Below are 23,139 nucleotides of genomic sequence, written 5' to 3'. Positions count from 1 at the left end.
ATTTAGAACTTTATCAATGATTATAATAAAAGTCGCTTTATCAACAACCTACTAATTTAGGGGACTAAACAACAATGTTAGGACCACACAAACACTTACACACACTCATAATAGGGTAGGTTTCAGAGTGTGTAGGGCCTATCTCTATTGTTGTGAGTGTGTGTAAGTATTTGTGTATTTGTGTGTAGTTCATAACTTATTGTTTACTAAATAATACTCCGTCTGTCATAATTTACTTGTCTCAATTCTATTTTAGCTGGATAAAAAAATTAGTTATATCTTTAAATTGGTAATAAATTTTATATCAAATATATATCTTGTTTGATAGATCTCGATTTGTTCTAGAAATTCAAACAAAATTATTTGATTTTGAGACCTATGTCTAATTATGGCTTAAGACATTTTCAATGTCATTATTTGACTGATTTTATCATTTCTGTAATTATGATGGTATCGAAAAATGTCTTCAATTTTTGTTATTGAATTAAATAAGTAGTCATGCACAACATTGGAAAAGTACATAATTTTATGTAAATATTAAAAAATAAAAGGATCTTAATAATGTCAACCCAAATACGATATGATTTTAAACAGGTCGGATTAGCGTTAAGATATTTGACATGTTTATGATAACATGTATTTTAACACCAACCTGAAAAGACAGTAAATCGACATGACATGAGGCCCACTCCTAACTACCCCTAACTATCCCTATTTATACTACTCAATCGATGGATCTAGATCTAAGATAATCTTCCCACCCCTAACTATCCCTATTTATACTACTCAATAGATGATTCTAGACTTAAGATATTCTTACAAAGATATTTTTGTGGTAATTCAACATCTGGCTAATATCTAACTATTCCAAACTAATATCTAGATATTTTCCTTTAGAACATTCTACACATATATTTAGAGTCTTCTACACATGGATATTTTTAGAATATTCTATAGATTATTCTAGAACATTCATCCTTAAAGTTATTCACTAGTAGTAGTTTATTTCGTTCTTAAACTTTCAATTGCAGCTACTTTGTTCATAATATTTCTAATTTCAGCTCATGCGTCTAACCAGGGACGACAATCCAAATCAGACTTAACATGAAGGGTGAAATTGACATTTCGTAACATAAAGCCATAACAAAACACCATCGAAAATTGAAGTTGAAGCTGCACAAATCCTAAATTGAACAAACACTTACATAACCACATCTCTCTCATGAACACAAATCAAGAGAGCAATTGCCATTTTTGAGCCCAACACTTTACAACAGAGAGAGACAGAGAGAGAGAGAGAGAGAGAGTATAAAAGATGGAGTACATGAATTATAGTTATGCATAGTTTAACTTCTGTGCCATTCTTATCTTGGCCCCATGAAATAATACAAACATAAAAGATGCACAAAAGAAGGTGTATCTACCTATCAACTAGTACATACAACACCGGTGATAGTATCCATGTAATTTTTAATCAACTTGGTATAGGCGAGAAGAACAGGAGATCCACCTAACCTTTGACAAATGGCTGCTCTTAAAAACTAGCAGTCCTCCTGTTACCTCAAAAAAATAGAGGAACTAAAAGGATGTTGTTTATGCTGTATAACCATACCCCAAATCAAAGTCGAGAGAGGCTAGAGACCCAACTCAGTTTCTCTGCTCTATCACCTTGCTTACATGAAGCCTTCAATGGATAACTCACCTATTTTTAGTACAAAATAAACTAACCCTAAAACTTCTATTACATGAGAGCAACAGCTGCTTCCTGCACCAAAGGCCGTGTCACATGCACGAAATGCTCCGCCTCCCTCTCCACCTCCTCCCAACACCGGTTCGCACCCTTTCCTTCCTTCATCTTCTTCACAAACGCCACAAACCGCCTCCAATTATCCGGCTGAAACAAGTGTGGATTCATTCTCAAATATGTGAACGCACACATATATCTATCTTCTCCATCGATGTTCATAGACGATGCCTGTAAAATCTGTTCGTGTGCAAACTCATCGTACCGAGGCAGCGCGTTTTCCCCGGCAAGCGGGACTTGAGCTTCCCGAGTGGCTAAACCCACTTGCCTGACCAGCTTCTCGGGCGCACATTGTGCGTCTTGAGGCTGCTCATGGTCCCGCATTTCGATGCAAGTGAAGTTGAATACGGCACCGTGGCGTGCTAACATCCGGGCGATGGGAAGGTACCCGTCATGGAAACGGGTGTTGTAATACCCCGCTGTGAGCTCAGGTGCATGGGATCGGGTCCCGTAATGCCAGTGAATGCCTGCAACCTTAACGGAGATTTTGACACCTGTATTATTGAAAATGGCTTTGGCAGAGGACAGTATTCTGTCCCCGTGGTTCAGAAGCATCTGCGAATACCAAGTGAGGAAAAAGTCGCCATAAGGGCTGTTCCAACCGCCACCTTCCTTTCGGAAGAAGTTGGTGTCTTCTGGCCAGTTGTTGTATTGCCCGGCATCTGTTGGGCCTGTGCTTCCCCATTCTGGCTTCCCAGCAGCTTCTGCCGCAGCTTTTAGGTGACTGAGCATGTACTGCATTACGTGACAACAAGCAGAATTTACAAGATTAGGGAATCACAAGCAAAGGGAACATTATGAAGGAAAATAGGAAAACAATGGAAAGACAGAAGAGAGTGAGTACCTTGTCATAAGACTGAAAGGCTCCAATTCCAGGAAACTTCCATGTTCCATTTTGCTCGGGGTATGAAGGGTAGCGCAGCTCACCTGCCGGACCCATTCCAACTTGGATTTCCTAAAATCGAACAGAAAAAAGTCAGATCAATGATCAACAAAATTTCTCATGATATTAATGCTTAGTTGGCACTAGTACAGGGTCTATTGGCCTTTTGGTTTTCTAAGTTTAAATGCACAACCAGTGGAACATAGGATCGCTCTAACCACATAACCACAAAACTAACATTTGCCAGAAGTAACAAAAGGTAAGCCATGATTATGAGTAAAAAGTATGTCATAGGATCCTACACTCAGAGAGCATATATTCATGCTTAAGTGGCATCGATCCAGGGTACATTGACCCTTCAGTTTTCATCAGTTTATATTAGCATCAGGTTTATGTATACTCTATCGAGTTCCACCATCTCTCCTAAAACCAATGGGATGTTAGGAAGTGATTCACTTATGTGTTTCATGGCATTCCACATTGCACCTGACAGTCTGCTTTTACAGCGCTTGCATGGAGCGACATTATGTACAAAAAAGATACCCTTTACATCGAACAGCAAAAATGCAAAACTAACGATTGTCAGGTTAACGGAAGTTAAGCCCTGGTTGTGCTTAAAAGGTATTCCAAAGGATCCCATGCATACAGCTATACTCGGAAGCATATATCAAATAACTAATTCAACAATCAATTATGGAAATACTACAGATGAGTAATTACCACAATGGTATCCCCCAGAAGGTGCTCAAATTTGTCTCTAAAAGCACGCATGAAGTCACCATAACACTGGATAGGAGTGCGTCCATTGAGGACTGGAAGAGTATCACAGCTAAGTGATATGTACTCATAATTTCTCCTTCCCCATTGATCTGTGTAGGCAAGGTCAGGGTCTTTGTCAATCTCTTCCACAGCCCACTTCGGCAGAGGGATCCTGTATATAAAACCCGGACAAATCAATGTTAGGAAAAGGAACATAATCCTACAACATCCACCCACTGGAAATTCAGCTTCACATACTGATTCAACCATTGGAAACTAGTAGATGAACAGCATAAAGCAGAGAGATCAAAAGGGATACCATTTGAATCTGATATGGCACGCTATTCTTGCTTTCTTGGACAAGTGAGGTAGAATTTAATTTCTGGTGTCAAAGACAAAAGACTTAACTGGCTCCATCCCCTTTTATCTTAAGCTACAGGTTCTATTTCCCACCATTTTCTACTTACACTAAACTAATTGCTTTTCAACAAGAACAAAGGTACGAGTATGATGATAAACTTCTTCAATTTTTGAACTACGAAAAACCCTTTTATTTTAACGGTCTTGTTAATCTCTGCCCATTAGGCGTGGGGTAAGCATATAACGACAAATAAATTTGGATATCAATATACATTTCACCGAGATCAACATACTGATATCAATACACTTTTGCGGATATCAATACGCTTTCTAAACATTATCCTCTGTCTAATGGAGGGAGGTTAGCATTTTCCTTATCCTAAACTACCAACTCAAATTTTCAACTTTTACAGACCTTTAACTTTATCCCATTTATTCTATAACCAATTGCTTTTGTGCATACCGATGGTCTGGACTATCAATGAAGGAAGCATGGTAATGTGCACAGAAAATGATTTGGGTATCTAGGCCTGCCCTCTCTGATGCCATTTGCCTTTGATTTGGGGGCATAGTTTTACAACAAAACATCCTTGTAGTTCCTCAGTTCTTGGAGGTTTAGAGGGGCCACTGTTTTAGTGGTATTCTGAGAACAGCCACTTTGTGCATATATTGCTAAAGGTTAGATCTATCTCCAATCATCCCCGCCCATACCCCCAATGATTGGAAACTAAATTGGTTATGTTGTGTTGTTATTTTATAACCAATTGCATTTCAACTAGAAAAAAAAAGACTCAATAACACATCATTCCAATTTTTCAGCTACCACAACCTTAACCTGAAAGGCATATGCAAGCAATAAAAGAAGCAAAAAAGTCGAAACAGAAAAGGGTAAGATAAGTTGAGAGATGCAAAAGTACTCACGTGCAAGAGTCCCCAACGTTTCCTCCGCACTGGTGAAACGACATGACCGCCTGCACCTTGAGCCCATGCTTCTTGGCCATCTCCAACAGCTCAGAATACCCTCCCCAATTGTACTCCCCTGGTTTCTCTCTCTCCACCAGGCCCCACCACACGTCCATCATCACCCCTTCCACCCCGGCACTCTTCAGCGCCTGCAGGCTTGCCTTCATCGCCTTCCTCCGGTTAATAGTGTTCCCCATTGTCACGCTGTCCAATGGCATCATCACGTAAACTGGCACCCCATTCGACTTATCCTGCACATAAGGGCGGATGGAGTAAGATACAAGAGGTGTCTCTCACAACAATATTTGATAGTTTGCAGTCAAAACTCATAAAAAAAAAGTATCTAAATTGTCTTAACTTTCTTTAAAAAGATACTACAAACATTCTTTTAATTTCAAGAGCCAATGTGCTATCACGATTGAGGCTATTATTGAGGCCGTTAAATAAACCAAGCTATTCGAGTGTGAGCTTGTCTTCGTTTGTTAAAAGCCCGTTCAAGATCGGCTTGTCAAATTTAAATGCTGAATGTACAGAGAACCATGCCATGTGATCACCAACATCTGCAAAGCATTCCTTCCATTCAAAAAGAGCACATTTTTTTTTTCAAAATCAAGCTCACTGTTGCTATTGAGAGGCACTTATAAGTTATTTCAGGGCAAAATAATCCATTAGTATCCTTCGAAAGGTTCAAACAAAGCTTGAGAAATTTTTTTTTTCAACTCGTCAAAGTTTCAAATCTAGCTCAAACAAGCTATTACTAGCCTCGTTCGACTTATGAAACCTAAAAAAATTCAATCTACAGGTATACGTTCGCCTTGCTTAAAGCTCGTTTGAGTACAACTCGTGTTACGAATGAGCTAAGCTTAAAAATCTCATTAAGTTTCCAAACTAAGCTTAATCAACCACCTGCTGGGCTTGTTCAGTTCATTTGTCACCCCTAGCTATCATGCATCTATTGCGAAATATAGCAAAGCTCTAGGATTAATTGTAAGAAAAATTAAAATTTTTTTGATAGGAAGATATAAAATTGGATTTATCCGTACATATTTAGCTTATAATTAAGTTCAATATTAAAAATCATGCTCCATCCTTACCTGCGCACCGCCTTTCTCCTTGTACTCCCTCACCACCGCCCCCTCATTCTCCTCCTCCGCCATCACCGGCGGCGCGTCCATCAGCGCCTGGCACGCAGCCGAGAGATCCGGCCGCATCCTCCCGATCCTCGGACTCACCGGCGGCGACAGCGACGCCAATCTCAACCCAATCTCCGCCGCCGGTAACCCCTGCTTCCGCGCCGCGCACCGGGGGCTCGTCGCCGGCGATCTCCTCGCCGGACTCACCGCCGCTCTCACCGTCGCCACGGAATCCGACATGATGGCGGTTCCCGTCAGGGCTCCGATCTGGTGCGGCAACGTCATCGCCATGTCCCGCTACGTACAACTGAATCAATCCGAACTCGAATGCTACTATACAAAATGAAACGGCTGTGTTTACGTGTACGTATATACGTGAATATGCGTAATTGAATACTATAGATATATATATATGTATGTATGTTTATACACAGGTACGATATAGAGAGAGAAAACTGTTCTTCGCTGCTTCGTGTTGTGAAATTGAAGAGAGAGAGAGCGTTTCGAATGCGAAGTTTTTGCGGAGGAGATGATGGGAGGGAAGTATTTTCGAGTGTGGAGATATATAGGATTTTAGATCCAGATAAGGTTAAAGATAATGTGGAATCGAACCGTTAATTAGTAGCCATGTGGGTGCGGGACACGTGTTAGGCCAAGAGCGACTGCGGAGGTGACGGTAAAGATTGATGGGATCACGTGAAATAGACAGTGGGATATCCGCGAAAGTTCCAGCGCCAACTCGCTTGGACGTTACTAGCATTTTGGTTGGAGAGAATATTCAGTGCTTCTGATTTTTTGCTCTCCCGTGGAATTCACGAATCCTGGGGGCATGTTGTGCACAACATGCGTGTTGTGTACGATCCAAACCGTCAGATCGTACATCTGATCGCTCAGATTTCATCTTGGTTATGGATGATCAGCAACAGTTCATTGTCGAGATGAGATTTGAGCCGTCGGATGCAACACTCCCAATTTGGAATTCACACGGCTAGTTATTTCGGTATTTTTCTGCTCATGTGTAAAAGAATTAGGATGTTGGTTTTTTATTGTTAAATTAGAATGTCGAATTCCACCATCTCTCTTAAAACCAGTGCTAATATGTAAAGATATTGTAACTATGTTGTAAGCCTAATATCTTTGCTAAGTAAGTTATCTCGCTATTAATTTTAGAGCAAAGATACGCACACTCCTTTAAGATAGAATGACAAATACAAATGTGTCTGGAGCTGACTCCAGAGACAATTTGTGTCTGAAATTCTGTTTTAAAGGTGTGTGTGAAGACTTTCTGTTGATTTTTATGTACTACTGAAAATGAAAAACGAAAAAGCCGTGGAACACATTTCGGAACACTGGATAATTTTTGCTTTAAGTTGAGGGCAAATCGGGTGAGGTCACGCGTCCTCCTAAACTTTCGGTTGAAGCTGTCGTTTTGATTTCTACGGCTGCTTTTGCGTCCACGAAAGGAAGAGCAGGGTCACGTCAAGTGACACGTTTAGGCCCAAAGATTGATGTTGTGTGATTCATCTTCTTGGCTGAATCGACAAGTTTTTGGGTGTCAAGCGATACACACGTGGTATTTTATTGGCGATTCCAGTTGTCCAAACGCATTTTGAACGGTTTACATTTTAGATAGAAAAAAGAAAGAGACAGAGTGATTGGGTGAGGGGAAAGAGAGAGGGAATAAATCTAGGCCCTCTAAAATAAAATCGCGACGGACACTGCCAAGTAGTACTGGTTCGACACTCAAAAAATTTTGGGAAAATAACGGTCAATGACGTGTTTTGATAATTAATACCCGCCAAAAACATTTTCAGTATTAACAAATATTCTCAACATGTCCTTGATATTAATTATCAGAATACGTCATCGACCGTCATTTCCCAAAATTTCTCAAATCGAGTAGTCTGATTTTTGATGATCATGTAGGCCACCAATGAATTCTAATAATCCAATTTGAATGCCCTACGATTGGCCTCTTGAGAATATCTCCAACCCAACATTGTGGAACTCTATTTAGGAGGATTAAAATAAAATTTTCTATCTAATTTGAAAGAATTCTACCGGATTGGTCCCTGTATATCCTTTGAAGCTTGAACGTTCTTAAAATTTCTCGCGCGTGTAAAAAAATTACTAAAATTTCAAGTTATCAACAAAAATTGATCGAACATGTAAAATTTAAAGACGATTATATTTATATATGCACACAATTTCGTTTCTTCATGTAGAAATACATGTCGCCAGAGCTCCGCTAAATACAAATTATGAACCCGACACTACTACTTTTGATGTTGATCAATCATTTGGGGTTAATGGCACTTTTTTTTTGAATAATTAGCGGGAGTTAGTGGGACGTTGGTCAACGGAGGACTCAGAGACTATTCATTACCCTGAAATCCCAAATCAAATCCCTTGTGGAGTTCAAACCTAGGCCACCTCAAAGGAGAACATGAACTTTATCAATTGTGTTAGCTTGGCACTTTACTACCTTAATTTTCATACAATTGCAATTTCATTCTAAAAATCAAAATAAGTAGAGGATTTGCACGGTAACTCGCTTAGTCTGGCAACTTAGATCATCTCCAATGGGAGATGTCAATTATATTCCTACGTGGACGTCCTAAAGGTAAAAATTGACACAAAAATTCAATCCAATCTAACAGTTTTCTTTGATGCCAAATACATGTAGATTTGAAGAGAAGCCTTCTCATGTAAACTTTGACAGCCACCCTCCTCCATGCCAAATTTCAAAAAATGGCCATTTGTATTTTAACATAAGAGTTGGAGAGAGATAATTTGATGTCAAATAAATAAAATTTAACATAAGGGTTGGAAAAGAGATTTTAATGTCAAATTGGAGATGCCAAAATGTCACACCAGCCTTCAAAAAAAATTGAAATCTCCAATTTGATGTCAATGGTCGGAGATGCTCTTACTATAGCAACTGCAAAAATGCGAGTTTGATACTAAGTTCGTTGGTCATGGAAGTCGGGGGTTAGACTAGTCATTTTTAGCCTCACTAAATTTAAGCCAAATTATAGACCACTTTTTTTTTTAAACTTTAAATAGTCACATTTTTCATATTTATTTTATCGGGCTCTTTACGCTTTAAAATATTTTATTTGTTCATGTCTAAATTATTCTCCTTTTGTTGTTCAACAATCACGGGAGAAAGAATAAGACTATAGAGGACACCTGATAGAAAATGGAGGATCATTTGCCAGGTTTCAATGGGAAAGGCCTCACACTATTAAAAAAGAACTTGATCGGAGGGCATTTCGGTCCAATCAACTGAACGTGATATTCGTATTACAAAAATGCCCAAATATACAATCTTGACATCATCAGAAGGCAGAGATATTTGCCATCAAAAAATCTACACACATATCAATACATAAATTCAGATTTAGAAAACTATGGATGTTTTCTAAACCGTTTGATATTTATAGTCTTACATTAATCTTATAAGCCTCACGGGCGGATAATTCTCCGGAGTTGTTTAGCTTAATAAGTCAAATGATTTTTTTTTTAGATCTTATTCAATTTTTTTTTGCATTTGTTGGCGTGAATTTCTTATGAATTATTACTTCGTCATGAAGAGAAGAATCTAAAAAGTAAAAAATTACAATTGGAATCCAATTTTTTTTGAATAAAAATAAAAAATAGACTTATTTTTGTCTTTATTCAAAAAAATTTAAGTTTCGATCGTAATTTTTTATTTTTTAAATTTCTCTTGTCACGACGAAGTAATAATCGACAAAAAACTACCAAATATGATTTTTTTAATAAGGATAAAAAATAAACCATTTGACTTACGAGACCAAACAATTGCTCAGACACATTTACGTCCGAGTTTGTACATTTATTTTTTGTATTTAGCATTGTCATTTTTTATTATCCAAGAAAAGAAAGAAGGAAAAAAGAGGCAGCCATTGATAAATCGCCAAGATGCCCTCTCGAATCTCCATGTTAATCTTCGGACATTCTCTACTTCTACTACTTTCCTCTTTCCCAATTTGCCCTCGTCTCCTCCCCTCGAGAGATCTCTAGACATCCTCCCAGTCTAAACGATCCATCATTTCCCTCTGTCCGAACAATTACAGCCGTCTCTGTCCGAAATCTCGAAACTTTTTCATTTTAACCAAATCAAGTCCTCGGAAAAATCCCGCGAAACATGGCAGCACGAATTTGATGCCCCGATTTGTGGAAAATTTTAAAATGAGGTCTTCGTTGTGGGCGGACGATTCAAGCGATCCATCAACCTCAATTACGCATCGAACTTCCTCGGGTCACCTTAATTCCAAGCACAGGTGCGATTTCGAGACCCAATTTGTGATCTTATCTCGTGTATTTCATTTGATTTTGTGCAATTGGCTTTTTGAAGGTGTATATGGCGCGGGTAGCTGGGATTTTGTTTTTTTGTGATAAAGTTTTGATCTTGAGCAAATTTATCGAGGATTTGGTGTTTGAGATGAATTTAAAAAAAAATTCAAGTGGGAATTAAGGTTTGATCTGGGGTTTGAAACCTACGTTGAGTCGTTGAATCCCCGCTAGTGGAGGGTGGGATTGGGTCCCGGGAATTAGCTGAGTTGCGTGTAAGCAGGCCCCCACACATGGGTTAATAGAAAAAATGATTGCTTGTTGTTTGCCTCAAGGTCTTGTGTGAGCATTTGATGTTAAAATTGGTGTTTTTGATATGCATCGGGCTTCCTTCGGTCACCTCAATTCCAAGCACAGGTGCAATTTAGAGCCCCAGATTTGTGATTTTTCTCGTCTATTTCGTGTGATTTTTTAAAATTGGGCTTTCTGAAAGTGTAGATGGGGCGGAGAGCTGGGTTTTTGTTTGTCTTTGTGATAAAGTTTTGATTTTGAGCCAATTTGTTGAGGATTTGATTTTTTTAGATGGATTTTGTTTTGAATTCAAGTTGGAAATAAGGGGTGATCTGGGTTTGGGAATGTGTGTTAAATTCCTGCTGGTGGACGGTGGGATTGGGTCCCCAGGATTAGTTGAGGTGCGCGTAAGTTGGTCTGGACACCAAGTTTAAAAAAAGAAGGGAAAAGGATTGCTTTTTCTTTGCCTCAATTTGGTAAATGTTGATTTAGGTCTTGTGTGTGCTTTTGATGGTAAAATTGGCGTTTTCGACAGAGGTAGAAGTTTTGAATTGTAACGTATTGGCTGCTCGTTGCAATGGAATCTCAGCTATAGATTTTGAGAAATTCGAATTTTGTAATTATCGTGCCCATAAATCCACTGAAAGTGTTATCGGCATTAGAATTCGGCTTCGTCTAGAGGTTTACTCTATTTGGGTTCTTAGAAATCATCTTGGGCATTATTGGTCTTTTGAATGGAGCAACATCGAAACTTTAATTTATATGCAGGTTAGATGGGGTTCTTTTTGGTGTCTTCTATTCTTCGAACATGAGATTTTGTATTTACACATCCTTGTATTTCAAGTCTAAATGGAGTAACTATCTCATGCACTCACTTAGCCTGCTTTTAATCCAGTGGTAGCAATGTCTTCCGACTACTCGCACAAAGAGAGGTATCTCCTCGAACGAAACGTTGTTCGAAGAAGTTTTGTGGAGCAGCTTCCAAGTTTCATGTTGATTCGAAATGTGAAGCAGCAGGAGATGCAAGACATGGTCTTGTTTCATGGTGATTTTGTTAACTTGGATCTCCATGATATTTTATCCATTTTTGTGAAGCCATGTGTGATTATAAGCACTTCCGTTTTGGAATTTGGGAAAGAGTATTGGCTTTTTGCAGTATAAAGCTAACTGCAAGTCTTTTTAATTCTTTCTGTTACATTAGGGTGGAGGCTAAGTCATTGCGGCATTTGTCAGCCATGTATTGTCCACTGCAGCCTCCTCCTAGGTCAACTATAGCAGCAGCCTTTAGTCCTGATGGGAAAACACTTGCTTCAACGCAGTATGTTCCATTCTTGTATTTTGATTTCGACAAAGAGCTTAGTTGACTAGTGTGGAATTTTATTTGCACCTAAAGGGGCTAGTTTCTGAAACAATCTTTTGTTTCTGTACCTGCAGTGGAGACCATACAGTGAAAGTAATCAATTGCCAAACAGGGAAATGCTTAAAAGTGTTGAGTGGCCATCGGAGGACACCTTGGGTGGTAAGCCTGTGTTTGTTGAAATGTTCACGTTATCCCTTTCACGTAATTTTCCCGTTTTGAATCGGTTCTCGTTATAGTCAGTACGCTTGTTATTTCCCTGTAATTTTAACTAACTGTAAAATTCCAACTTTTGTTTTTGAAAAGTCGAAAAAGTTTTGTTTTTTAACTTTGCCTCTCGTTGACAAAGAATTAATGAATGGCTAGTTGATGCTGAGGTTGTTTTTAGGGTTGCAAATGAACCGAGCCGTTCAAGAACTATTCGAGGCTCAACTTGGCAAAAGTTCGTTCGAGTTTGATCCATCTGTTAAACAAACTGAATTTGAGACTCAATTTTAGGCTCATTTAATAAATGAGCCGAGCACCCAAGCACAATATTCGGCTGGATTAGGCTCGCAAACCTAGAGTATATGTACACAACGCAAATTTCATGTATAAAATATTTATACATAATAAAATCTTTATGTTTTTATATGCATAACCTTTTGCATGTGCTATAAACTTATGTAGAATTTTAATAAATCTTAGGGTGCATTTCCGCTATATTTTTTGCTTCAGGCTAATGACAACAGTCAAAAGTTTTTGCTAAACGGTATTTTAGTTTATGTACGAGGAGAATGAACTGTCTAGAAATCCGTGAAGATGTGGGCTTTAGTCCATTAGTGTAGTTGAAACACCCCTTAATAAGCATGAACTTATTTACGTCCACAATAAAAATTTTATTTGCAGCTCTAGAGCTGTATTTCTTTGGCCAGTGAACAAGGTCGAGCTCGACTCAAGCCTAGGCCAATTCAGCTCGAGCTCGGCTTGTAAAATTTTTATTGGACTCAAACTCGAGCCCAAGTTCGTTAAAAAGTTAACAAACAAAACCTGAAAATTCTAAAGCTTGACTCTGTTTGGTTCGTTTGCAGCGCAAGTTGTTTCTTATGAATAAGAGTTTCCTGAACTCTTAAAATATCTTGCCATATATATGCAGTTCTTTCCTTTTTTTCTTGTCTGTGTGCATGTTTCCTTGGGTTGGAAAAAATTGGATTATGCCTTGGCAGTGAAAGAAATAGTAGAAACGACATAGAAGTGAAAAATTGTCATTGGTTTCGCTACTGTAGGTAGTTGCCATAAGGATTCATAACATGGATTGGTATTCAATAATCTTGTATTCAAAGCATGACGGTGGGAGAATTTATTCTAAGTTGCGGGTATTTTAATAGGAGTTCGGCTGTTAAAAAAACCATTTTGCTCTGTTCCTCTGCTCTGTATCTTTACGAGCTGAGGACACTTGAGAGTTGAGAAAAGAAAAGGAAAAGAAACCCTAATTCTTCTCATGAAAGTCCATAGAAGAGGTTTGATAAGTAAGAGCTCCTGACATGATCATTCTTTTGTTGGCTTGTATGTTGTATTAAAAGCATGGATATTCCCTGAAAGACCCTTTTTCCTTTTCATGGTGTTTAAACTGCTTTGGTGTCCAATTATTATACCTTTAACGGGGTTTCTGCTTGTTTGGATTCTGGCACTTTCTTAGCTTAAGTTGAATTGAGTCATGAGTTATGAAAAATGAATGAATGTTAAACCTATAGTTCCTTGTTATCTTGCTTTAAATATGTTCAGTCTCTTGTATTGCTTGCCTATTCTTCTGATCTATCTCTTTGTTTGGTGCAATGCCATCTGAACCATAATGTGTATGTGTAAGACACTATTAATTTGTTCGAAGTGAAGTTTTTTGAGCTGCTCATTACCAATGTTTTAGCGATGGAACTCTTGCAGGTTAGATTCCACCCTTTGTGTCCAGAAATTCTAGCAAGTGGAAGTTTGGACCATGAAGTTCGGTTATGGGATGCAAATACTGCAGAATGCATAGGATCACGTGACTTTTGTAACTACTTCTCTGACTTATGCCTACATTTCTGATACAAACTTCTTTTCTTTCCAATCATATCTAGAATATCTGAGTTACCAATTATGTTCCTCCCCGCAGATCGTCCTATTGCATCTATTGCTTTCCACGCCCAAGGGGAACTTCTGGCTGTAGCTTCAGGCCACAAGGTGAAGAATCGCCACTCGAGCATGTTTTTTAGATTCGTATTTGATGTGCTATGATGGCTTATGGCTTACCTTGGAATCTGTGGTAGCTATATATATGGCACTACAACAGGAGAGGGGACACATCCTCACCAACCATTGTTCTGAAGACACGTCGTTCGCTTCGGGCAGTGCATTTTCATCCACATGGTGCCCCTTTTCTATTGACTGCTGAGGTAACTTTCACATCTTTAAATTAATAGTTTTCCTCTCCTGCCACGTATTTCTCATTGTTTTCCTGATTTGCAGGTCAACGATATGGACTCAGATTCCTCAATGACACTCGCAACATCTCCTGGTTATTTGCACTATCCTCCCCCTACTGTATATTTGGCAGATGCTCATTCTGGTAATCATTCTAAGTTGGCAAATGAATTGCATCTTGTGTCTCTACAGTCTACCCTATGGTGTATTTGTCTACTAGATGAATCTGTCTTCTCCATTCTGCTCTTCAATGGCCATGTAAACCATTAAATGTACTTAAATTGTGCTCCTTTTTTACAACTAGCATCCTATGTTAATTTAAACCTTCCCCTCTACCAGCATTGGCGTTACCATTGGTGTCTTAGCTGTTGCATCTATTGCGTCTTCTGGTGTCCCAAACCACCTTAGCCTGTGGATCCACATATGAATATTGGGATAATCTAAGTTAATACTGACCCAAATGTTGGTTCAACTAATGCAGCTCATAGAGTGGGTCCTTCTACTTCAGTTAGGCTTCTCACATATTCAGCTCCGTCGGGGCAGTATGAACTTTTGTTATCTCCTATGGAACCTAGTACCTCCACTGTGCCAGAAGAACAACAAGCTACTTCTAATTTTATGGAAACGGAAAATGCTGTTCCTCCGCCTGCAATCAATGATGCTATGGAATCTGCTGAAGCGGAGCCTGAAGATAGAAGTAATCAGTTATTTTCATTCAGTGACCCAAGATATTGGGAATTACCATTCTTGCAGGGTTGGTTGATTGGCCAAAGCCACGCTGGCCAAAGAATGAGACGTCCTCCTGATAGTGGTGCTTATGAAAATTCATCTGCATTTAGTGAGATAGAAAATCCTGCTGTGATGGTTCCCTCAGTTGTGCCATCTAGGGTTGGCCAATCTAGAGTCACCAGTGGATCGGATTCACGGCACCATTCTTCACATGCTCGCATGGTACCCGTAACTGGATCTAGTGAAGGTGTTTCTTCTAATAACACTACTCGCATCCAGACAGAAATCGCCACATCATTGACTACAGTAGCTGCGGCTGAGTTACCTTGCACCGTGAGGCTCAGAGTTTGGACACATGAACTTAAAGACGCGTGTACACCTCTTGATGCTGATAGATGTCGGTTAACGATATCACATGCTGTGCTTTGTAGGTATGGAATCTTACTTGCTAAATTTGTGTCTCTATTTGTATCTACTCAATTTCTAATACCAATCATTAGTTTCCAGGTGTAACGAGATTTGTTTAAATTTGTTTGGTACTTCCAGTTTCCAGAATGTAGGTCGTGTGAATAATCTCCCAGCTTTATCATGTTGATATCTAAGCTATTGAACGTCTCTGGCAGTTACACCACCTTCAAGTTACAAGATAGATTGCATAGTTTGTGATCCAACCTCTTCGAATGCTTATATGTAAGGTTTTTTTTGTTTATTTTTTTGGCAGCGAAATGGGTGCCCATTTTTCTCCTTGTGGCAGATTTCTAGCAGCTTGTGTTGCATGCGTACTGCCTCATCTGGAAGGCGATCCTGGTTTTCTCAGCCAAGTCCACCATGATGTCATTGGAGCTTCAACATCTCCTACGCGGCACCCTATCTCAGCCCACCAAGTCATTTATGAGCTTCGGATATATTCCCTAGAGGAAGCAACGTAAGCTTAAACTCCTTACTTTCTCTGGGTCTTTATCATAGATATTTTCAGCTCCCTTATTGACTTTAATTTTCATGTATGTAGTTTTGGTTTGGTGCTTTCATCAAGGCCAATCAGGGCTGCTCATTGTTTAACTTCTATTCAGGTCGGTTTCTTTATGGAGTTTTTTGTATCATTGCTTTACAGTAGAATTCAAATTTCTAATAAGCTAAGAGAAAGTATTGTAGCTCCCACTGGGGAGTCAACATTTTTTGCCAACAAAAGCCTACGTATGAACAGTTAGATGCAAAATTCTACACCTAAGCGGTGTGGTAGGAAACCCCAGTTCAATATATATATTGTTTTTTTTGATAAGTAACACCCCAGTTCAATATTGAGCGTTTCCCAAAAGAGATGCTTACTCTATTGACAGTCATTCTGCAGCTATACGGGATAAAAGGAACACTCTAGTTCACATATTCATTATTGGAACACGTGAAGTTACAAGGCTTGGCCTTTTGAGTAGGGTATGAGTTCCAGATAATACATATTTTACCTTGGTATTGGTGATGGGGACTCTGTCAATCCCATCACCCATTTAATTGGACTTTAACTTTGAGTCCTCTTAGTCTATTAATTCAAATTGCATGGTGGCTCGCGATGGTGGGTGTTTTGTCTAATAGCAAAGAGTGTTGGGAGAGTAATTGAGGAGAATTAACGGGAGCTTTCGATGGTATGTACTCAACTATTTCGGGTGCAAAGGGAAGTGCAAAAGGGAGTGATAGTTTAAGATTTAAGGGGGCATTAGTCTATTGTTCCACTCACACAAGGGTGATTTGTTGGAACATGTGCAGAGTTAAGAGTCCAGCATCAAATAGAAAGAAGACTAGCCCTTAATATTTATTGGATGGACTCACCATCTACAAGGCTTGGCCTTTTGAATATGAAGAGGTCTGCATAATGTGTGTTGGACCTTGATATGATGACTACCTGTGAGCCTCATCAGTAAAGAAAACATAAGCATATTAACTGGATAGATTTCTGGTGAGAAATAGTAAGTTCCCCTATGAGGACATTAGTCTTTTTGAGGTTCACCATCGAGAATCTTGAGGCTTGCCTATCTCTGTGGATTTCAGGTTTAATTGTATGGCTACAAAAAAAGGGGTAGAAGAAAGGATAATGAACCCATTCTCGAGAGCTTAATTAACCAGAGAAAAAGCAGAAATCTTTGTAGCAGCGGGGGTCCCTGGCTTGTGATGAGAGATTGCTACTTCTTCAGCCTCCTTTCTTATTTGTCTTTATGCTTTATTTGAGTATGGAGTCTAGTGGTTGAGAGTTCCAAAAATTTGTTGGCATCATGGATAGGTGGGATACCTCCCAAAGGGAATTATGTTGGATGTACTGGTCATAGGTGGGATACCTCCCGAAGGGAATTATATTGGATGTACTGGTCTTGTTGCTGCCCTTTGTTATGTGAGTAGCAACAGAGCAGATAACTTTGATATCTGCATATGTCAGTCGATGCGGTAGTTAAGAGGAGTGATGACGGTAGATGGTAGTAGTAAGGGAAGAGCCAAAATTAACCTGAGAGGCGGTAGTTTGAAAGGACCTAAGTTTTATGCATATCATTGAACACTATGCCCTCAACAGAACTCAGTGGGGAAAGTAGATTCATGTAGCCAACCCCAATTAATTTATACTTAAAGCTTTGTTTGGTTTCTTATGTCAATGCATAAAAACTTAATCAGCAGTTAGAGAGTGCCAACTAGTTTACGAGAACATCCATCAGCTAATCGCTTACAAAGATGCCTTTTAGCCTATCTCAAAAGGCTTCACCATCATGAGTTTATCAACTTTGTTCAACGTTGCTACCGGTTATGCTTATGTAGGAGTGTTTTGCATTGTATATAGAAATGGGGCATTGATCCTACTAATTTTTTTTGAACTTTGTATATTTATTTTGTTTATGAAGTTCTCTCCCACATCAGAGCACTTGTTACTAGCCTATGGCCGTCGCCATAGTTCACTTCTTAAGAGTGTTGTGATTGATGGAGATACAACAGTACCAATCTACACTATTCTGGAGGTAAGAATCCTTTCCTATCATTTTGATATTTGACGTCCTGTGGCCTAGTGGTTCTGAAAACTTTTATATGGAAATTGAATTTTGAAGTGTTAAAAAGGAATTGAAATTTTAAAATGCTTGTTACCAATTATCTGTGCTCATCCAGATACTAAATTTGATCCTTTGGACTTGAATTGAGTGTTGCTGCTTTGATTCTCACATGACATATTGGGACTCTTTGTTTCTTATGGGGTGTTTGGTGCTGAGTATTTTGTTCGATAGTAGATTCTGGATTGTAAATTCTGTTCTAGATTCTAAAAGCTCATAATTAGAATCTGTGAAAGTGTTTGGTGAATATATTAATTATTAAAAGTAGGTTATGGATCTTGAAAATGTTTGGTGATTTAATCAGATTACTAGATAGTGGGTTAGAGGTGGGACTCCCTTAGTATTGTTTCTTATTTTAGAAATATAGCTTTGCAAACATTTCAAAAACTTTGCAAACATTTCAAAAAATTATTCAAATGACTCTATAAATGACTATGCTTAGGTAAATGTATTTACATAGTATGATCATATTAAAATTGTTCTTATAGTAGTATAACAATGAATAAATTTAATGCTCAAGCAAATGAAGCAATTGCCTAATATATATATAACACTCCCTCTGTGGCTCCGTCCCAAAAAGGTTGTTTGCTCCACAAAACAAGAACTTACAAAAGATGCATTTTTATCAAGAAAATTTCAATTGCTAAGAAAACTCACTTATATTTAGTAACTAGTGGCAAAAAGTTTGAACTTTTTTCCAACAGAAATGGTTTAGTTTAAAGTTCTCGTTTTGCAGACTAGATAATTTTTTTGGGACAGAGGTAGTACTTAAATAAATAAATAAATAAATATATATATATATATATATGTTTATGCATATTCTGTGAGACATTTACACGAGGCAAAAAGTTTACGCATACACGTATGTATGTTCATGCACATAAATGAATACATATAATATAGCTGAACAAAATATTCATACTCCGGTATAAGTGTATATGTATTTACCATATAAATGCTCTGTAGCTACTTTTCAAATTGTGGCTCCTTAAGCCTGTTTTGAGAATGGTTTCTCAGAATCTGCTCCAAACAGTTTCGGAATGCAAAATCCGCATCTAGAATCCATAATTACCCTAAAAAATTTGCACCAAACTCCCAGTTAATGTTAAATGATTACCAATGAGTCCCTTGTAGAATAGGCTACAGAGCACATTTAATTGACATAAGCAACGTGGACTCTCCATTTTCTTACTTGCGATGAGGACATCTGGTACTACACTAAAAGGCTGAATTTTAAGTTAGAAATTCAGCGATAATTTTCTCAAAGCAGAACCTGGGATCTTATATTTCCAAATATGTCGGCACATTAAGGGTGTTTTTCCCAGGGGCATACTTAATTTGGTTCCCTATTCCTCACCATTAGTTTTGAGATTGTAGTTGACTTTGATAAATTTAGACTGCAGTAAAAGGTTAGATAATATACTCTGTGAAAACATTGTTCTTTTAAGAAAAAATCAAAGGGTTGCACTCTTGCTGCTCCTGATCCATTTTAGTTGTTTCTAATGATTGCGCACTACAGACTAGATGCAGCAAATAATCGAGAGGCAGCACCAAAAATGAATTTCATTTACCAAAATTTTAGCAATCAGTATCTTTACTTCCACAAAACTCGATCTTTTTCTGTCATTCAGATCTACAGAGTTTCTGATATGGAACTTGTGAGAGTGCTTCCTAGTGCAGAGGATGAGGTTAATGTAGCTTGTTTCCATCCTTCAGTTGGTAGTGGCCTTGTCTATGGAACCAAGGTTAGCACATAACTATTTCTTTTCTTTACAAACACAATTTTGGTTTGTGGAAATATTTTGGACTTCAAAAGGTTGACTTCTTATAAAATGCAGGAAGGGAAACTCCGGGTACTCCAATACGAAAATTCTGAGAGCTTGAATTGCACAATATCTGGTTTTCATGATGAGAACATGCTTGAGGTATAGCAAAGCCTGAAGGACCAAACTTTATGACTTTCATTTTTACTTTATAATTCGTATTCGTATACAATTGCTTGGCTGTTGTCATACATTTTATGCATAGCTAGTGCTTTGCAGTTAATTGAGAGAATATTTTTTGAGTTTTCTGGCATTAGAAATTTTAATGGAATATTAGTAGCAGAAAGTGCAACATTGGAGGATGGTGAACTGTGAGAGACTAAAAGCACAGGTAGCTCAATGGAGCAAGTGTGTCCAGTGTCCTTTGGGCACCGACACTCATAGTCTCCTAATTTAGTGTATGGAACACTTTTATAATAGGTCTTGATTTGAAGAATTACATATTCGAGACATTTGAAGAATTACCTTTGCGACGCTCCTTGAAACCTTTGAACACAAACTCTATAATAAATCTCTTCGTAGTAACATTGTTTTGCTTTCTTTGACGCAACTAACTTAATATATTTCTGAACATGTGTAAGATGAACGCATTATGTGTAAGGTTTATCAATAGTTATCATTGTATTATGATACAATATTCTATGGATAATATCTTAATGTTTAAGTGATAGACTTTATAGTTTTAATTAGCGTCATGTTGCTCTTTTTTAATACCTTTGAATAAACTATTCTCTGTATGCATATCATATGTTTGCAAAAATATAAAAATTTTAGTGTCTCGAGTCTGTTGTGACCTGTATCGTCCCTGTTAGGAAGGGATCCATACAGAAGTGGTGACTTGTTATTGCTTTAGTCGTTAGGTAGTTGCCCTTCTGTGAGTTCAAAGATCACGGTATTATCCTTGGTTAGCATAATACTCTAAGGACGAGGTACCGACCAGTTCTAAGGATCACAAGAGTCATTTCATCTAATTATTTTTCTTCTTTTTTCCCTGTAGGTCCCAACATATGCTTTAGAATGCTAATAAGGACCAATTGCTGTCAATGTAAAGGATGCATTAACTCTGTCCAAATGGTATCTTCTCTTTCCAATGATCCTTTGTGATGTTGATTGTTCCTTTTTTTATTCTTGCATACTTACATAAATAAATCACTATAAGTAGACAGCTGCCGTTAATGCTTGCATGAATTTGAATGATGTAGCATCACCTGAGTTTTCATGGCCCGTTTGGAGATGCATATAAATCCAACTGTTGTTGAATTGTGAAGTTTGGAGAACCTAAACTCCTAGTGTCAAGCTTGCTTCTTTATCAACAAAACTTGTTTTCTTGTACATAAAGGAAGCGAAAAGGTGGTTAATGAGAAAGTTCATTTTGGATTGATGCCGTAAGGGTTTTTATGACTGCATTAAAAGGAAGAGGATAAAAGAAGATGATCTGGATCTGGAGTATCCAGAGAGTAATTTTCTTGAACTATGGTAGTAATTTCTTGAACTGTTGAAGCCCCTCAGGACTTGTACACACTCCATCCTTAGAGAGGATGGTAGGTCTTGCATTTGCGCGTGACCTCAGAGAATAAGTTTATCAGTAGTGAGTGGAATTTTGACATGAGATTTAAGTCTCAGGAGTCTTGTCTGTTGTCTAGGGGGTAGTTTTTGTTTCCTTTTAAAATTAATTGTTCTTCAATTTGGTGGTTCTTTTTCAATGTAAAGTAATTTACCAATAAGGTTTGATCATCTCCTGGATGTAGATACTCTTTCAAGCAATTTTTTGTGTCATGAAGACTCGGAGCATATTGAAGCTTGTCTTTAGAGAAAAAGAGTAGTGAAACTTGTTTCTCATTGTAACTGTTGTTGGCTTTGATAAGCTTCTTGAGAGAGACCCTCTCTGCAAAGGAAGCATATTTCCATATTCGTAATATCCATCATTTTCATTGAGTTTCACCTCATATATCTGTTTTCCCGCTGTTTTTTTTCGTTGTATTTCATCCATCACTCTTCAAACATTAAGAATATGTATCTTTGTCCCAGGGGATGATCCAGAGGGCATACTGAATACTGGTTGAGGACTTGTTACTGCCAAGTGCTGCAATTCTTAATCGGTGGATCTATCTAATCGTTAACCCAAAATCATGCCCCCCTTTTTTGGGCTTGTTTTAAAGCTTTCTAGGTTCTTGATTGGTACTGAAATAAGAGTTTGTATATCTTGAGGTGTTCTCAGATTTGTTTGTTGTAAACAATTAGTAGGAGGCATTTCCTGTTGAAATTTGAAGCTAACTTGCAAGGAGATGGGCTCGATGCAACTCGGAGTCACAAAACCGGACTTCCCAAATCGTCAGAGACGAGCTGATGAACTAGCCCGGTGGCTTGGCATCTCTACTCCCACTGTATTAGTTGTGTTTCAATCCATACCCGCATCTCCCAACAATGTATTTAGTTTTTTTTTTTATGATCAGATGAGATGTGAGAAACGGATTGAAGTTTTAATTTCACTGACTTTAGCAGAAAAGACTGGTATCTGCTTCTTGTATCTAGTGTATTCTGCTCTTCATCGTGAAGAATGTGGATTTGTATATCAGGACTTGCATTGGGAAAATGAAAAAAAACAAAGAGAGGAAAATTTGAAAAGAATATTTGGATATTGACCCTTTTGTCTTCAATCATTTTACATCTATCTTACAACTAGAAGAGTGAATGCTATCTGCTTATAGTTATGTACCGTTTTGCATGAATTTGCGCGGGAAAATTAAGCAAATCTAAAGTTGCAATTATTATTAATTTTTTTTTTTGTCTTTGTAGCCTTTTCGGCTTGAATCAGTTGTTCATATGGATTGGTTGTTCATATGGATTGGTTGTTCATAACTATCTTTCTAAGCCCATTTTAGCGGCTGTTTGGTTGCCACATTACTAGCACACCCTTCTCATCAACGAAAAGTCGGTTTTTGCAGACAAACTAGACATAGATAATGCACAGATTTCTTGAGGGGCCTACCTGGTCCCGTAAAGATCTAAACCGATTATTTTTTTTAATACATCTTTCATGCGTTTTTATCTTTTTTGTAAAAAAGTCATCTTAATCGAATATCAGGAGTGGCTTTTTCAATATTCCTAGAGTGAATAGTTTCTTAAGTTATGTTATTATAGATTTCCGTAAAAAATTTATCCCAATCGAATATTGGTAAGAGTTTTTTCAGAATACATTGGGCT

The 23,139-nt window shown here is 38.1% G+C and overlaps 2 protein-coding genes and 1 non-coding gene across 4 annotated transcripts; 2 read left to right on the top strand and 1 right to left on the bottom strand.

Annotated features, from left to right (window-relative positions):
- Nucleotides 1-1,321: 1,321 nt before the first annotated feature.
- On the bottom strand, nt 1,322-6,437 carry LOC131316332 (beta-amylase 1, chloroplastic-like). The gene is made up of 6 exons (XM_058345652.1): nt 5,864-6,437; nt 4,728-5,020; nt 3,408-3,618; nt 2,649-2,759; nt 1,699-2,539; nt 1,322-1,659 (listed from the first exon to the last, which is right to left on the bottom strand). Exons 1-5 carry the CDS (start codon nt 6,191-6,193, stop codon nt 1,742-1,744), a joined length of 1,743 nt encoding a protein of 580 aa, XP_058201635.1. The 5' UTR covers nt 6,194-6,437; the 3' UTR covers nt 1,322-1,659; nt 1,699-1,741.
- On the top strand, nt 4,286-4,393 carry LOC131318238 (small nucleolar RNA snoR100). Its single transcript, XR_009197571.1, has one exon. It is a non-coding gene; the product is annotated as a small nucleolar RNA snoR100 (small nucleolar RNA).
- Nucleotides 6,438-9,864: 3,427 nt separating the features above from the next.
- On the top strand, nt 9,865-22,542 carry LOC131316331 (uncharacterized). Of its 2 annotated transcripts, XR_009197073.1 has the most exons (16): nt 9,865-10,209; nt 11,406-11,555; nt 11,712-11,828; nt 11,945-12,029; nt 13,788-13,896; nt 13,999-14,066; nt 14,153-14,278; nt 14,352-14,451; nt 14,788-15,466; nt 15,757-15,960; nt 16,045-16,105; nt 17,912-18,025; nt 19,744-19,857; nt 19,951-20,037; nt 20,933-21,009; nt 21,964-22,542. XR_009197073.1 is itself a non-coding variant. In XM_058345651.1 (15 exons), exons 1-15 carry the CDS (start codon nt 10,091-10,093, stop codon nt 21,985-21,987), a joined length of 2,157 nt encoding a protein of 718 aa, XP_058201634.1. In that variant the 5' UTR covers nt 9,865-10,090; the 3' UTR covers nt 21,988-22,542. The 2 variants fall into 2 exon arrangements, 1 of the variants encoding a protein (XP_058201634.1); XM_058345651.1 differs by lacking the exon at nt 20,933-21,009.
- Nucleotides 22,543-23,139: the final 597 nt, after the last annotated feature.

This window comes from Rhododendron vialii, chromosome 2a, assembly GCF_030253575.1.
Source record: "Rhododendron vialii isolate Sample 1 chromosome 2a, ASM3025357v1".
Taxonomy (NCBI): domain Eukaryota; kingdom Viridiplantae; phylum Streptophyta; class Magnoliopsida; order Ericales; family Ericaceae; genus Rhododendron; species Rhododendron vialii.
Note: the sequence above shows the minus strand (reverse complement) of the source record. Positions and strands in the feature narration are given on the sequence as shown.

Bases quoted from the DNA above. Each gene is read 5' to 3' on its own strand.
- LOC131316332 (XM_058345652.1), bottom strand. From the start codon at position 6,193: ATGGCGATGACGTTGCCGCACCAGATCGGAGCCCTGACGGGAACCGCC. The intron at 5,021-5,863 runs GTAAGGATGGAG...CCTTATGTGCAG, and splicing joins AGGAGAAAGGCGGTGCGCAG to GATAAGTCGAATGGGGTGCC. The intron at 3,619-4,727 runs GTGAGTACTTTT...TTTTATATACAG, and splicing joins AACGTTGGGGACTCTTGCAC to GATCCCTCTGCCGAAGTGGG.
- LOC131316331 (XM_058345651.1), top strand. From the start codon at position 10,091: ATGCCCCGATTTGTGGAAAATTTTAAAATGAGGTCTTCGTTGTGGGCG. The intron at 13,897-13,998 runs GTAACTACTTCT...TCCTCCCCGCAG, and splicing joins CATAGGATCACGTGACTTTT to ATCGTCCTATTGCATCTATT. The intron at 19,858-19,950 runs GTTAGCACATAA...TATAAAATGCAG, and splicing joins GCCTTGTCTATGGAACCAAG to GAAGGGAAACTCCGGGTACT.